Below are 15,987 nucleotides of genomic sequence, written 5' to 3' on the forward strand. Positions count from 1 at the left end.
TTTTAAGGATAAACATTTTTATTGTTCTCATGACAGGCCTTACAAGTTTTTAATGAACATTCATAACTGGGTGGACATTATATAACTTCTCTCATGATCCTGCTCAGTTTTTGAATTTTGGTCTTTGTAGACATGTCAATGTATTTGTCTCCAATGTTGACAATCATTCCACCCACGATTGATGGATCAGACTAGAAAAAAAATGGCAAGATTATTTAGATAGGTTACTACCACAGTATATAATCTTGCTGTGCTTGATGTTACATTTGAGAAATTACTACAATCAAATTTATGACAGAATAGAGATGCCAAATAATCTTGACAGTTCTCAGAAATCTATAAAAATATTTGATTGAATGTTAGTGGTTTTTATCAGTATCAGAATCTGCCTGTCTGTCTACCTGCCAAAGATATTTCTTTAGAACTGGTTTCTTCCAATTATCTCTAAATGATCAAGAAGTAATTCCTCTGTGTCCTTCAGGTGAGAAATATCATTTCAGGGACCTTGAATATGGGCCTTTTCAACTATTGGTGATTCTTCAGAACAATATTGACCCAGAAATCCAATATGGTGCCAATCTTACTGAGCTTTTGAAGGATCATTAAGACCAGCTTTTCCAGACGTCTGGCTGTACAATTATTAATTTATTTTATAGAATAGGATATGATACACTGCTCAGACGGTGGTGACTGAAATGAAATTATAACTCTTGTAAATAAATAAAAATAACCTGACTGTGCAAGAGAGAAGAATTAGAACGGTTAGTATATGTATTTGATAGCGAATGATATAAATATTATTTCTAGTTATTATTCTGTGAACAAGGTCAACTTTCCCTATGTTTGGGAATTCTGGAAGTTGAACTCCACAGATCTGGAAGACACTTAATTTGGAAAGATTAAGAAGTCCAACATCTAAAGCAGGCATGTCAAACTCGCGAAGTCATGTGACATCGCGCGATGTATCAGGACTTTTCCCCCATTGTCGGCAATGGGGTGGGTGCGGTTTTGGCGTGATGCATCTGGCCTGCCAACGGACTGGCAGTTTGACATGCCTGATCTAAAGAAATGTCAACATTCACAGGCCAAAGAAACGGTAATTAATTCTATTGTTAACTTAAGGTTGGCTACAAATGTGATTTTTTTGCCACTTGTAAAAGTAGTTTGTTCCTATGGCCTAGTGTAAGACTCAATCATCCATTAATCAATTTGCATTAAGTTAGATTCGGAAAAACAAAACATGGAAAAGGCTTCAAGGACAGATGAATACTAATGAGGATAACAGAGTTAGCCCATCTTACTTTTAGATTAAAAGGAAAGGGTTTTGCTTTAAAGAACATTTATGTAACTTGCATCAATACCTTAATTTCCAATTTTAGAATTTCTCCTTTGGCTAGAAAACTATTCAAAGTTGTTTTCAGTTCAGTAAGACTGGCCTCATCCAAGGTCTAAAATATTAAACAAAAAGAGAAAAGTTTAAAAATTGACAGATAGCATTCAATTCTAAACAAATAAGATGAATATATGGTATTTCGTTGCTTAGAAACAGAATGGATAGCTTGTTACACACAGAATCCTGAATGATTACTTTAAAACATTTCATTGCTTTTGGTCTTAACTGAAATTCTCCATTCAATAATGTTCAAGTGACATTTTCATTTCTTTTCAGAAAAATATTTTAAGACATGTATTGTTTGGCAAACACAATACATAGCTTCCTACCTTAGTGCGCTACATTACGCTATACTGTAATGTACCGTACCATGCCTTGCCACGCCATATCACACCTAACCTTAGACACAAGTGGCTCATAAATTAAGATAGCCCCAAACACCAAACATTTATCACAGTTAAAACAATAAACCAAAAATGTAAAAACATGGCATTGTGCCAATCACAGCTCACAGACAATACAGACACCTCGCAGGCTCACAACGTTCGTGCAATCCCTAGGCCAGATGGCATAATCTTGTCCTCAGGGAATTTCTAAAGGCCAACAGGCTTGGGGGCCAGTGAAACCATGGGGGATGATATTCCATAGGGAGATGCTATAACGAAAAAGGCTTCTTCCTGGGTCACATCAGATATAATTCCTTTTATGAGGGATTATACTTATTTTCATTGTGTGTAGCCATGTGACTTCCTCCATCCCCAATACCTAATTATCAGAGACTTATCTATAACAATTAAAAATTGTTAATATAAATAATTTAGCATATTTGCTTACCTGAGCAGTAGTTACAGAGCACAATACCTCTCCACGATATGCACTCATAATCTTACCAAATGCAGAAATTACACCTGGGGTGTAAGGCAATCGACCGTTTTCAGCAAGCGTTTCTTGAAAAACAAAAATATAAGAAAGTATTAACAGTAATTAAGGATATCCAAACTGTATTAGAAGTGCAAACACACTGACAAATTACAAAAGAAAGCTTTTTCATTCTGAAGTATTTTACAGAATATTTATTCAAATCTCATTTGTAGAGCTTGGTCCAATTACTATGAACACTATACATGTACTTACTGACAAAATTGATAGTGAGAGGAGACAGCTTCTCCTTAAGTAAAGCATCACACACAACCTGTTGCTTCACTTTGGCCTTTACATAAGGATTCACAATGACGTTGGATAATTTAGGCTCCTTCACTATTGCCTTAAATTATAACAAAAAAAGAGAACTTGATCAAAATAATATTTGTTTCTAGTCATGACATACTAGTTCAATTTATCAAGGTATGCTCTGTGGCTTTAGATTGTTTAATGATACTACCACATTCACGATACTATTCATCTTCTGATTAATCTTATATGTAGTTGCTCAAAAACAGTTCTCATTTACTTCCCATCTTAGTAAATGTATTTCAGACTATAACTTAAATCTGTATAATTTAATAAACGCTGCAGGTTATTTGGAGTAGAAATTTCATTCCAAAAGTTATTGAAGACATTTAAAATCCATAATAAATCAACTTTTAAAAATAAATGAATACAATACGTTGCTTTACTTTAATAACTTGTTAAGAAAACTAAATAATGGATGACTTCGTTTATTAAAGAAAAAGTTACTTTTTACATCTATCTCAAGGTTCTTAGCTGCATGACAAGATTACTGTGTTAAAATCACCTTTTTGCTTTCAGTGTGGAAGAAACCTCTAGGTCAGGGGTGTCAAACTGGCGGTATTGTGTGTGGCTACAAAGGTCACTTTACTGTAACAATATTTGGACATAAAATGGTCTTGTCAAGAACCTACCAAGAAAACAGTCCTATACATTCTCAGCCATCCCAGGCCAAAAAGAAAAAAAACAAACACCCTTGATGAGAACTTATTTTTCTGTTTTTTAGAAGAAACTCCAACTACCAATCCAGTCCAAATGCTGAGTATTAATATATTCAACTTAGTTAACATCTTACTCTCAACACTTCTAGGTGGCTCTCAAAACAATATCTGTTTTTGTATGTTAACTATTCTTCTATTTTTATTTATTTAGTTCTGATGTTTCTCTATCATAATTAAGGCATTTCTACTTGAACTAGAAGAATTGAGCACATATTCTTATTATTTCCTACAAAAAATACTTTAAAAAGTCATTTTTGTGGTTCTATAATAAAACGGGAGAGAAGGATTTATTTTTTGCTTAACATGAAAATCCAAAAAGATGTTCCTCATAGTCACGAACACAAACGTCTTCAGCAGAAATAGGCATCAAAAGAGTTGCAATACAAAATGTTATTACCAACACACGAGACAGTTCTTTTTCCATTTGATCTAGCTTCTTCTGCTTAGAAGCAGCAGAGTAGAGGGCAGTGGCATATCGGCCTTCTAACCCATATATTTGAATTGGGGGCTGCAGGGGAAAAAGCAACGCATTAAAACATATTGTTACAGGTAATCCTATTTAACCACCATCTGATGTTGTAACTTGTCCTGGAAAGGGTGCTTTACAGACCTGAAGCACTTCTAGCTGTCGTAAAATGTCACACACACACTCCACAATCATATGATTGCAATCTGCGTGCTTGGCAACCTGTTCACGCTTATGATTAGTTGCCAAGTACCCCACAATCATATGATTGCCATTTACAATTTTCTCTGCTGACTTCCTCAGAAAGTCAGGTGGGAAGCCATGAAGGAAGGTTGTTCAAGTTGCTACTGCCTGCCAAGACAACTCCCTCTCATCTCTGGGGGCTGAATGAAAGAGTTGCCTGCTGAGGGGAGTTGAACTCCTTCAGTGGGGTAGAGAAATGGAGCTCAGATTCTGAAGATCTGAGTTCTGTTCCTGCGCCCCATCAAAGGAGTTCACTTCTGTGCGTGGACAGTTGACATTGTCCTATGGGATGCACAGATGGAACTCGGATCCTGATGATCTGTCATCCCTTTCTGTACCCCAACAAAGGAGTACAAGAGGAGATTTCATCCTCCCTTGGGGTGCAGAAACGTAACTCAGATACCGATTATTTGAGCTGTTCCTGCACCCCAATGAAGAAGTTCCCTTCTGCATGTGGAGGAAAGTTCACATCCTGCAGGGTGCAAAAATGGGAGCTCAGATCCTGATAATTTGAGCTACTTCTACACCCACCCAAATGGGTTTCCTTCTGTGCAGAAGGGAGTTCACATCGTTTGGCAGGGAACTCTTTCAACCAGCCTATAGAGACAAGAGGGAGTTGAAATTCAAGCAGAATGTGGTGACACAATGCAAGAAAGTAAGGGATGTGGGGTACCTCAGGCTGGGTGAGGGAGGACCTGGGAGGCCTAGCACAGGCCATGCATGTCTTTGCTCAAGGGCTGGAAAGACTGCTTGAATTTTGGCAAGGAAGATTTTCAGCTTCTGAGTGGAGTCTCCCAGGGACTTCTCCCACCAAGACACCCTGCGCTCCTTACCTGAGATCCCATCCACTTAACAATTCAGGGAATCACTTAACAACTGCAACCAGGAGTGCCAGGATTAGGGTTGTTGAGCGAAGCAGTCGTGTGACGTCTTGCTTAACAACCACTTCATTCAATTACCAAGATTCTGGGCTCAATCATTGTTTTAAATCAAGGACTACCTGTAATATTACTGTACAAAATAAGTGGTCCTGGACAATTTATAACAGTCACCTAAACATACTGCAACTAATTCACTAAAACTGATGGGATGTGAAGACTTTAGTTCTGCTATAATATTTTCATGTATCTCTGGATGTCAATCGGCTTTTGTTCTTGCTGTCCTCTTATATATTTCTTTCCTCACCTCTTTAACAAACATCTATCTTTCCTCTGCTACCAACTTTATTCTTGGGTTGTTGTTTTTTTCTCATTTCATGAAAACGTTCCGCTTCTTCTCTCTCTTGAATTTCATATTAACTGTAAACTTCAATTGAAAATAAAATGACTAAACCCAACAGGACTTTTTCTTAGAAAATGTGTTTATAATTCTTTGTATATGACCAAAGAATATAATTAAAGTGCACTTCATAAGTGAAAGGTGCTAAATGCTATCTTTTCATTATTTAAATTACAATACATTATTCAACAATGATGTGTTTATTCCCTTAGAGTGAAACACTATTAAAGCTATGGATGAGCAATATTTTCTGCTAAATTTAGCAATACTTAAGTTTACCTGAATTAGCTTGGATGCTGACCTAATCACAGAGGTACTGAAGTGCCGCACCTATAAGAAGAAAAGTACTGTGTAACTTTTTTAAAAAAGAAAGCTATTACATAAACTGAATAAAAAAAATCACAGTAATAAAAAATGAACTACTTCTAAATCAATTGAGATAGGTCACTTTGTAAAACTTAATTCTGTAGATTTGATCCTAATGCATCTTCCAGACATACAAAATGTAGTTGTTGTTTTTTACCAGCCATAGGAATTAGTTCAGCAACTAACAGCTGAACAAGGCATGTTTTCAACATTACAACAGCATCCTATTAATTCAGCAAATACAATAAATTAATCCTTAATATGATCAATCCTTAATATGATCAATTAACATAACAATAATTAATATGATTACTTCTCAATATCATTCAGTATTGTAGATTATTGTAAAATAGTAGTTCTAGGGCTGTGCACACTTCAGTGATGATTTGTAAATTGTGTCCAAGACCCTGGACAAGGATCTCTGCTATTCTATGGTTGCTGGACAATGTCTTGATAGTGCATAAACATCAATCAACAGCAGTTCAACAGTGCAACCACACTGTGAGTATCCCTTCACTAGGTGTGTTTTCAGAAAGGCTGGGTAGCAATCTTGGATTCCTGCATGGGTGGATGGATGTGTGCATGTGTATAAAAGACTGAAACGCCAGTAGGGTCTCCAACTCTGTGAATCTATGCTTATCCCACATGCATATGCAAGTTGTTTTTTTTTATTCTATTTCAGGAATTTCTTTCAACCCAAGCAATTTATCATGCTGTCTTTCCCTTTTGGAAGAAGGAAGCATTTATTTATCTATCTATCTATCACGTTCCTGGTATTTTATTTTTTTTAGCAAATTGTTTCAGCTGCCCATCTCACAAAATGTTGACAGGTTTCAGGCTTCAGATGAATTCTGGCAAGATGGAGAAGACTTGGGTGCAGGAGACATCAGGATCTGATTATCATCTTTAGTTCTAGATGGGATTGCACTCCCTGTGCTGTCCATCTCCTTGGTTCTGGTTTTTTTCTCCTAGTTTTGGAATTCTAACTGCATTTTTTTTTGTCTTTTTACCTTCAGTAAGCTGTCCAGAGTCACCCTATCTGGGAGATAGCCAGCATATACATTTAATAAATAAACAGACAATTCCAGAGAAGACTACAAGCAGTTTCATCTAGCCCCACAGGGAGGCTGTGGGTTCACAAGTCGTACTGGACCACGAGCAAACCAGAGATCGAGTTCGCACAAACGGTGGGCAAAAAATGCGGTAGCTGCTTGGATTTCATTCAGATATCGCTCTGGCACGCGGCGGTTCTTAAAATTCCAGGAGGAGGATTTTGCAAGAAATCTGGCAGCGAAAATGAAGAACCGCTCGCTCAAAGCATCCTCTTTACACCTTCATATCGATCAGAATCCTCCTTTTAAGCAAGCTCCATATTTTCGGGATCCTGCTTGACCCTTGGATGTGACTCTTCCTTCCCCGAAACCTCACAGGAACGGGAGAAATGTTCTTGTAATGAGAAGGTCATAAACGCGGGACCAACTCCCCCCCTTTTTAAAAAAAATAAAAATCCGCGAAACATTACCACTCACCTTCAGACCCAAACCGGCGACCGAAGCCGCCATCTTCTTCTCTAGGTCAAACCGGCCTTCTCGGCCTCGCAAACGGGAAGCGCGCGCAGAGACTGACGTACCGCTGCGGCTTTCTGGGAGTCGTAGTTTCTGTGGAGTGCCTCATTTTTTCAGACTACAGAGAGGTGAATATTAACATACCGAGGAAGAGGAGAACTCGCGTAGTTCCAGAAGGCAAAGAAAGTCTTAATAATAAGGAGTCGGAGTAGGGAAAGCAAAGGCTTTACCTTGCTTTGAAAATCTCAATGTACACATGTTGTACTTTGACAATAAAGGTTTATTATTAAATGTAGAAAAACCATGGGTTAGAGCAGCGTTTCCCAACCTTAGGAACTTGAAGATGCGTGGACTTCAACTCCCAGAATTCCCCAGCCAGCATAGCTGGCTGGGGAATTCTGGGAGTTGAAGTCCACGCTTCTTCAAGTTCCTAAAGGTTGGGAAACGCTGGGTTAGAGACTTATGCTGACCGATCGTAGTATGTACAAAACTTATTACTTCTTATCTAGAAAGACGGCTATTACATAAAACGAGTATTCTTATTCTCCCTTTTTCTGTATTTATACCTTTACTGTTTCACATAATCATCAACATCAGATGCGTTCATAGATGTAGGTATGCAAGACTAATTGAACAGTGATTTATTTAGTTTTGTAGATTTGCAGCATCTCTGAACTATCCTATATTTGATTTAAGAAGGGTTATTAGAAAAATACGCTCGCCTACCATTACTAATGCTACATTGAACATACCCTGACCCATAATTAACTTAACCGTAGTTAACTGAAGTGGTCCAATATGAATGAACCTATAAATTAACAACTGGCTGGATTTGCATAATACATTAAGCCCCAAATTCAACAACCATGTTTTTACCTTGTGTGTTGTGTGAATCAAATCCAAGGAAGATACATTCACTCTCAAAAGCATACAACAGAGAGCAGAAATAGTAGAAATGAAAGTGAGCATTTTCTAAATGCTAGTAATCAGTTACATTTGTATTGCATCTGTTACCAATCTTGGCCTGTTCACCAGGAATACTGAGAATGCCATTCCAAGACATCCATAGCTGTCCAGATTAGGACATTCTGCATTATCTTCTCAATACCTGCCCCTATGAATAGCACAGATTTTTATCACTCTCCTCAAGCTCATAATCACTTGGTCATTGGGGAGCAGACAGCAAATAAGCCTTCTAATAAGCCTGGATTATGTTAGAAAATATTTTAATTTTTTTGATAGTAATTACTTCTGTATGCTGTTTATGATTGGATGCTTTCCCCACTTCACTTTAACTTACATAGTTTTGCAGAATCTATTTTGAACACCAGATGTCATCACTGTAAAAAGATTAGGCATCTTAATAAATTACAGTACTGTCAGTATAATAGTTGAACTATTTAAACCAAAATTCAAATTCCAAAATCAGTCTCAAGCTTGGCCACAGACGGGTGTCTGCAGGGATATGGCAAAATTTGTCAGGATGGCAGCCACAATCAAAGCTCTGTCTGTCACATATAAAAGCATCCTGGCAGTGTTCAAGCTTGGAAAGACTGTTCTGGATATTGTTATGAATAGGAAGATGGAGAATCCCATCATGCCACTGGGAAGAACTTTATGGATTTTGTGACTGTGCCATCACTTTTCCCAACACACTTCATCCACAGTGCTCAAACTTTCTTGGAAACTAAAGGATGTGAAAGTTTTTCCTCAGTGAACGGTTGGTTGTTATGAAGGAGAAAAGATGTAATGAACATGTGCCTAATCACGTTTTGCACTGATGCTGCTATTATATATCTTCTGAAATAGAGTACTGAGGATAGCTCTTGGTTAAATTTTGGAAAGCCAAGGCTTCCACAAAACTGTATTGAGGAAATAAGAATGGAAGCAAAAAACAGGCAAAAAAGAAACTCTATAGTGAAAAGAAATACTGGTGGAATAAAAGAGATAGGAAAGTCATGCATGATAAGTATGTGAAGAGGTGGAAAAGATCATTGTTAAGTTTTGGGTTCGGACGAGCAGGAAAGACGCCAGGCAGATGAGTACAGAAGAATAGTTGCTTTATTCATAACTTTAACTGTACTGAGGGTTAGGGGTATCCATGCAGTCTTTATATAGTTTCCATAGTCTGAACAACCAATCAGATTGAACCCATCATTCCCGCCAAGTTGACTGCAGCCTGGACTGGAAAGTCCCATCTGTGTTGCTGGAGAACCGTTAGCTTTCCAGCGTACACGTGATAAGGTCTTCCCAAAAGCTCAATACATAACAATCATGATTTCAGAATAAAATTGCTGAGGAGAAATGGCGGCGCAGGGGGGGGGGAATGGTAAGATGAATGAGGAAAAAGCTTGATCTTTAAACAATGAATTAACCTTGACTACACAGGATGCAGTCTTTTTTTCATCAATCAAGAGCCAATTCAAGGGCTAAGTGATGACTCATATCATGAAGCCAAACTTTTGCATCTGGTACACAAGTTTCTTTCCAGGAGCATATAATGTTTTTAGCAACAATCTAGACATGGTAAATCAAAAATTCTTCATAAGGCGATTATGTTCAAAGTTTTTGGAATGCAATTTACAAAATATTAATAACATCAAATACTATATTTTGCCTAGGACCATTGTAAGAATATTCTGCCAATCCAGACAACCAAAGGACATAACCAAAGTATATGTAAAAATATGCTTCAAACTTACTACGCTATATGTTCAGCATAAGAAATAATTTAATTTATTTCAATCTTCCATTACAGCCTGACAGCCAGAAAACACAGATAAAGTGTTTTCATCTATAAATCTATATATATTTCAATAAAAAATAAGTATAAAACACAATAACAAACAATATAATAGAGGTGATTATCAGGATTAATATTATCTTTTGATCATATGTGAGATGAATAGAACAAATAGAAGCACAAAATTGTGCAATCTGGGAGGATACATCAGAGGGAATCAAACAGAATCAGACAGAAGAAATGACAAATACACTGAATTCCCTGCCAGGGGATTTTTTTCAGAATGAGATGGATGAAGAACCAAGAAGAGCAAAAGAGGAACACATGGCTTTGACTTCCAGAGCCCCATATAGGGGCTATACAGGTAGTGCTCAACCAGAATGACCACAACTGAGCACGGAATTTTGGTCGTAGGCCATTGCAGTCATTAAGCTTGATTTTACTATCTTTTTACAATGGTCATGAAACAAGCCACCTCTGCTAAGTGAATCATGTGGTCATTAAGCAAACCCAGCATATCCAATGGGTGTTCTGCTGTTCTCTGCTGGCAGCAAACATCGCAAATCATACTCACTAGCCTTCTGCTGAACTTTAAGTCTGCAAGCTGGTATGAATAATTGTTCAGTAAAGAATGACAATTTTGTTTGGGATGAATTTATATTTGATGAAAAGTGAAAGTAGAGAAGACCTCATGGGATTGTATTTCAGTTTAAAACATGCACAGGTATTGAGAGAATCATTGAAGCAGGGTTTAGAATTATACCAGAATACAATTAAATCCCTGCAAAAAAAAAGGTATCTTTGAGAGGCAAGACAAAAATCGCAATTATTAAATCTAAACTTTGAATTGACCAGGCCAAAAATAAGCTTTTTTTTTGAAGCCTCAACTTATACAGGGAAAACACATGGTTTGTTCTTCAAAATGTAGTTATAAAAGAGGGGGGGAAACCCTCTATCTAGCCTTTATTCAAACGTCTAAATTCAACACTTCTTCCATAACAAGCTTCATTGCAATTCTCTTAGGCCAGCTGGTCTTGCAACAGATTCTTGGAATTATCAACGTTTATTTGCTTTGACTCTGGTCAATCTTAGAAATAAAATCTGACTGTCTCCTGTTCTTGCTAACTCCATACCCTGCTTCTGCCCAATTTTTGTTAAATATTGTTCAAACAAGGTGCAGTAATCTTTAGTCCAATGCTAGCGGAAGGAAAATATCACAATGTTACCATTTCAACCTGCATTGTCCATAAGAGCAAAAGAGATAGAAAGAGTATGCCATCTATTATTATGTCAGATCTACTTCATTCCCATATTGCTCTTTTAGCACAAAATTCAGGCAAACCAGCAGAATCTCATGGTATTTTTTTTTAATTGTTGGAGAAAATAAATGCAATTCCTCTCACTGTTGCAAAATTCTATATAACTACTATGTCAGAGTTCCAGAAAAACATCTACTTCTGCTTCATTGACTATGCTAAAGCCTTTGATTGTGTGGATCATAACAAACTGTGGCAAGTCCTTAAAGAGATGGGCGTACCAGACCATCTTATTTGTCTCCTGAGAAACCTATATGTGGGCCAAGAAGCAACAGTGAGAACTGGACACGGAACCACTGATTGGTTCAAAATTGGGAAAGGAGTCCGGCAAGGCTGTATACTGTCGCCCTGCCTATTTAACTTATATGCAGAGCACATCATGAGAAAGGCAGAGCTAGATGAATCAAAAGTTGGAATTAAGATTGCCAGAAGAAATATCAACAACCTAAGATATGCAGATGATACCACTCTAATGCCAGAAAGTGAGAAGAACTAAAGAGCCTCTTGTTGCAGGTAAAGAAGGAGAGTGCAAAACTTGGGTTGAAACTAAACATTAAGAAAACCAAGATCATGGCATCTGGCCCTCTCAATTCCTGGCAAATAGATGGGGAAGAAATGGAGGTAGTGACAGATTTTATTTTCCTGGGCTCCAAGTTCACTGCAGATGGGGACTGTAGCCAAGAAATTAAAATACGCTTGCTCCTGGGGAGGAAAGCCATGGCAAATCTAGATAGCACACTAAAAAGCAGAGACATCACCCTGTCAACAAAAGTGCGTATAGTCAAGGCTATGGTCTTCCCAGTTGCAATGTATGGCAGTGAAAGTTGGACCATAAGAAAGGCTGAGCGCCAAAGAATTGAGGCCTTTGAACTATGGTGCTGGAGAAGACTCCTGCGAGTACCTTGGACTGCGAGGTGATCAAACCGGTCAGTCCTAGAGGAGATCAACCCTGACTGCTCTTTAGAAGGCCAGATCCTGAAGCTAAAACTCAAATACTTTGGCCACCTAATGAGAAGGAAGGACTCACTGGAGAAGAGCCTAATGGTGGGAAAGATTGAGGGCAATAGAAGAAGGGGACGACAACAAGATCCACAAAAACAGAATATCAAGCAATCTATGGATCTGATTAAACACAAACTTAACATTCTAGACAAAGAGAAATTAGCACAACAATTGAGAAATACGAAACAAAATTTTTTTGAAAATGCAAATAAACCGGGCCGGTGGCTCGCATACAAATTGGGAAAACAAAAGGGGAAAAACTGGATTCACGAACTACGAGATGAGGAAGGGAGAATATTCCACCAGGAGGAAAAAAAAAATTATAGCCCAGGAATTTTATGAAAGTTTATACAAAGAAGATAGTCAGGCAAGTGTGGAGAAAATGGAGGAATATTTTCAAAGAGCCAAACTACCTAAGGTCACAGAAGATACCAGAAATATGTTAAACGAGGAAATTCGACTATCTGAGGTGATAAAAGCTATTAATGCACAAAAGAATAATAAAGCATCGGGACCCGACGGTCTTCCATCAGAAATTTATAAAGAATTACAAAATATCCTAGCTCAACCCCTAGTGGAGGTATTTAACGCAGTATTAGAAGGCGCAAGGACGCCTAAATCTTGGCTAGAGGCAAACATAACCCTTACTCCGAAAGATAACACAGACCATACATTAATCCAAAATTACAGACCCATATCACTTCTTAACTCGGACTACAAGATATTTACATCAATTATAGCGGAACGATTGAAACGATTTCTGAATGATTTCATACACGCAGATCAAAATGGTTTTCTCGCTAAGAGACACACTAAGCACAACATTAGAATAATATTAGATACATTGGAGTACTATGAATTACATAGCGAACAACAGATGGCATTACTTTTCTTAGACGCCCAAAAGGCATTTGACAATGTTAAATGGTCTTTTTTGTGCCAACAGCTTAGCTTTATGAATATGGGAGAAAAATTTATAAATATAATTAGGACAATTTATGACAATCAGGAAGCAAAAATAATTATCAATGGGGAAGCATCTAGCAAGTTTCAAATTCAAAAGGGAACACGGCAAGGCTGCCCCTTATCACCGTTGCTGTTTATATTGACTCTTGAAGTATTAACGAGAACTATAAGAAACGACCCAAAGATAAAAAGATTAACCATTAAAAAGGAAACCTTTAAATTGCAAGCTTTCGCGGACGATCTGGTTTTTATTATGGAGGATCCATGTCAGACGGGACCAAAGCTATTGGAAGAATTATCTAAATATGGTGAGGTTGCCGGACTGCGAATAAATAGAAATAAGACCAAGATGATTGTTAAAAATATGACCAATAAACAAAAAGGTAATCTGGCCGAAATCACGGATATAGAAATAGTCAAGAAAATAAAATATCTAGGGATTAACATTACGGCTAGATGCACTTCACTCAAAAAGGATAATTATGATAATGTAGTGAACCAAATAAAAGGTGATCTGGAAAGATGGGGAAACCTAAAACTCTCATTATTGGGAAGAATCGCTGTCATTAAGATGAATATTCTGCCTAAAATCCTGTTTTTGTTTCAGAATATCCCAATTCAACTCGACTCTAAATTTTTTCGAAATTTGGATAAATTATCACTAAATTTTATTTGGCAGGGGAAAAAACCAAGAATTAAATTGAAATATTTACAAGACACGAAGGAAAATGGGGGTTTTGGATTGCCAGACTGGGAATTATATTACCACGCCGCGGCCCTGAGCTGGATTAGAGAATGGGTAATCTTGAGAAATAGAAGACTATTAACTTTAGAGGGTCACGATTTGCAATATGGCTGGCATGCTTTCCTATGGACGGAGAAACAAGGTCTTTTCTCGCATTTTCAAAGACACCGGATCAGGCAAGCGCTACTTAATACTTGGAAAAAAATTAGATCTCACAATTACACCAAAATACCGGTCTGGCTATCCACCCTTGAAGCGATAGTTTACCCAAATCTGTTTGATTTGGGTAACATAATCTCATACAAGGATATTCTGAATGAGGAGGGGGAATTGAAACTTAGGAATGAACTAGAATTACAAGGTATAAAACTCGATTGGTGGGCCTATTTACAAATCCAATCGAGATTTAGGAAGGATAAAAATGAATGGGGGATATATACCTCTGAAACAGCATTGGACAAAATATTATTGGGACCGGACTCTAAACAAATAAGGAATTTTTATAAATTACTTTTGGGATATAAGCTGTTTGAAGAGCAAGTGAAAGACCCCATGTTGACCTGGGCTAACAATTTAGGACATAACATCGACCTAGATACTTGGCAAACAATTTGGGATAGGAATAAAAGGATAACACTGGCCTCATCGTATAAAGAAAATTTATTTAAAATGTTTTACCGATGGCATCTTCCCCCAGCCCGCTTAGCAAAAATGTACACAACAGCATCTCCCAAATGTTGGAAGTGTTCTGAAGAGATAGGCACATACTTCCACACGTGGTGGTCTTGCAGTAAAACACAAAAATTTTGGAGAATGATTTGGATTTGGCTGAAAGAAATATTGAAACAAGATCTGGAGTTTAGTCCAGAACTTTTCTTGTTGGGAATCACGAAAGAGAAATATCCTAAAGATGTGCTATACTTAACGATCCATATTATCACAGCAGCTAGAATATCATTTGCGCAAAAATGGAAAAAGAATGAGATCCCAGGACAAAAAGAGGTTATTAGGAAAATTTGGGATTGCGCTGAAATGGACAAATTAACTTTGGAATTAAAGAATAAAGATCAATCAGACTATTATAGAATTTGGAACAAATTGTATCTTTGGATGGATAAAAAGAAAGGTCTCTATTAGGTTTTACAGACTAGCTCACTGTTTTAAATATTGTGGTATTTCACCGATTTGTAATCTAAGTGTATTTAAGTGTATTTTTGATGTACATATATACATGTATATATATATATTTAAACATTGTAGACAAAAAGGTTTGTCAGCTCGCTGGTACTGTGTCCAATGTTTTTAAATAATAAATTCAATAAAAAAATTTAAAAAAAAAAAAAGAAGAAGGGGACGACAGAGAATGAGGTGGCTGGATGGAGTCACTGAAGCAGTAGGCGTGAGCTTAAATGGACTCCAGAAGATGGTAGAGGCCTGGAGGAACGTTTTCCATAGGGTCGTGATGGGTCGGACACGACTTCTCAGCTAACAACAACAACAACACTATGTCAGTGTATCCACCTTTGATTAAAAACTGTGAGTTGTACTATTATATGATTGGCTTGAGTTTTGTTTTAGGCTCATGTTTTAGCATTTAGACTCTTTTATTTTTGCTGATCGCAGACCATGTTAATACATACCTACACGTAGCAGACCTTACCAACATACCTTCACAGACACACTGCAGACAAAAGACAAAACCTCTGGTCCCAGTGACCTAACCAGATTGGATTCTGCAACGTACATCGTATATTGTAGCTATATTATTTAAGACTGAACATAGTATAGTTCTTTCATATTCTATTGTCAAGTGTAGGGTCTCCTAGTTTCATTTGTCAAATATAAAGCTGAAACTTGGGATAGCAAGGCATTGTGAATTTTTGAGATGGCTGAACAATTTATACACAGGCAGAGGGAAATGGGGCTTGTGATAAGTCCAGTGAATCTAAATATTC

The 15,987-nt window shown here is 37.4% G+C and overlaps 1 protein-coding gene across 1 annotated transcript; it reads right to left on the minus strand.

Annotated features, from left to right (window-relative positions):
- Positions 1 to 7,309, minus strand: ATP5PO (ATP synthase peripheral stalk subunit OSCP). Its single transcript, XM_083361556.1, has 7 exons — positions 7,225 to 7,309; positions 5,609 to 5,659; positions 3,740 to 3,850; positions 2,528 to 2,657; positions 2,228 to 2,340; positions 1,362 to 1,448; positions 1 to 191 (listed from the first exon to the last, which is right to left on the minus strand). The coding sequence occupies exons 1-7, from the start codon at positions 7,255 to 7,257 to the stop codon at positions 78 to 80; spliced, it is 639 nt and encodes a 212-aa protein (XP_083217682.1). The 5' UTR covers positions 7,258 to 7,309; the 3' UTR covers positions 1 to 77.
- Between the last annotated feature and the right edge of the window lie 8,678 nt (positions 7,310 to 15,987).

This window comes from Vipera ursinii, assembly GCF_947247035.1.
Source record: "Vipera ursinii genome assembly, chromosome: 4".
In the NCBI taxonomy this organism is placed as follows: Eukaryota; Metazoa; Chordata; class Lepidosauria; order Squamata; family Viperidae; genus Vipera; species Vipera ursinii.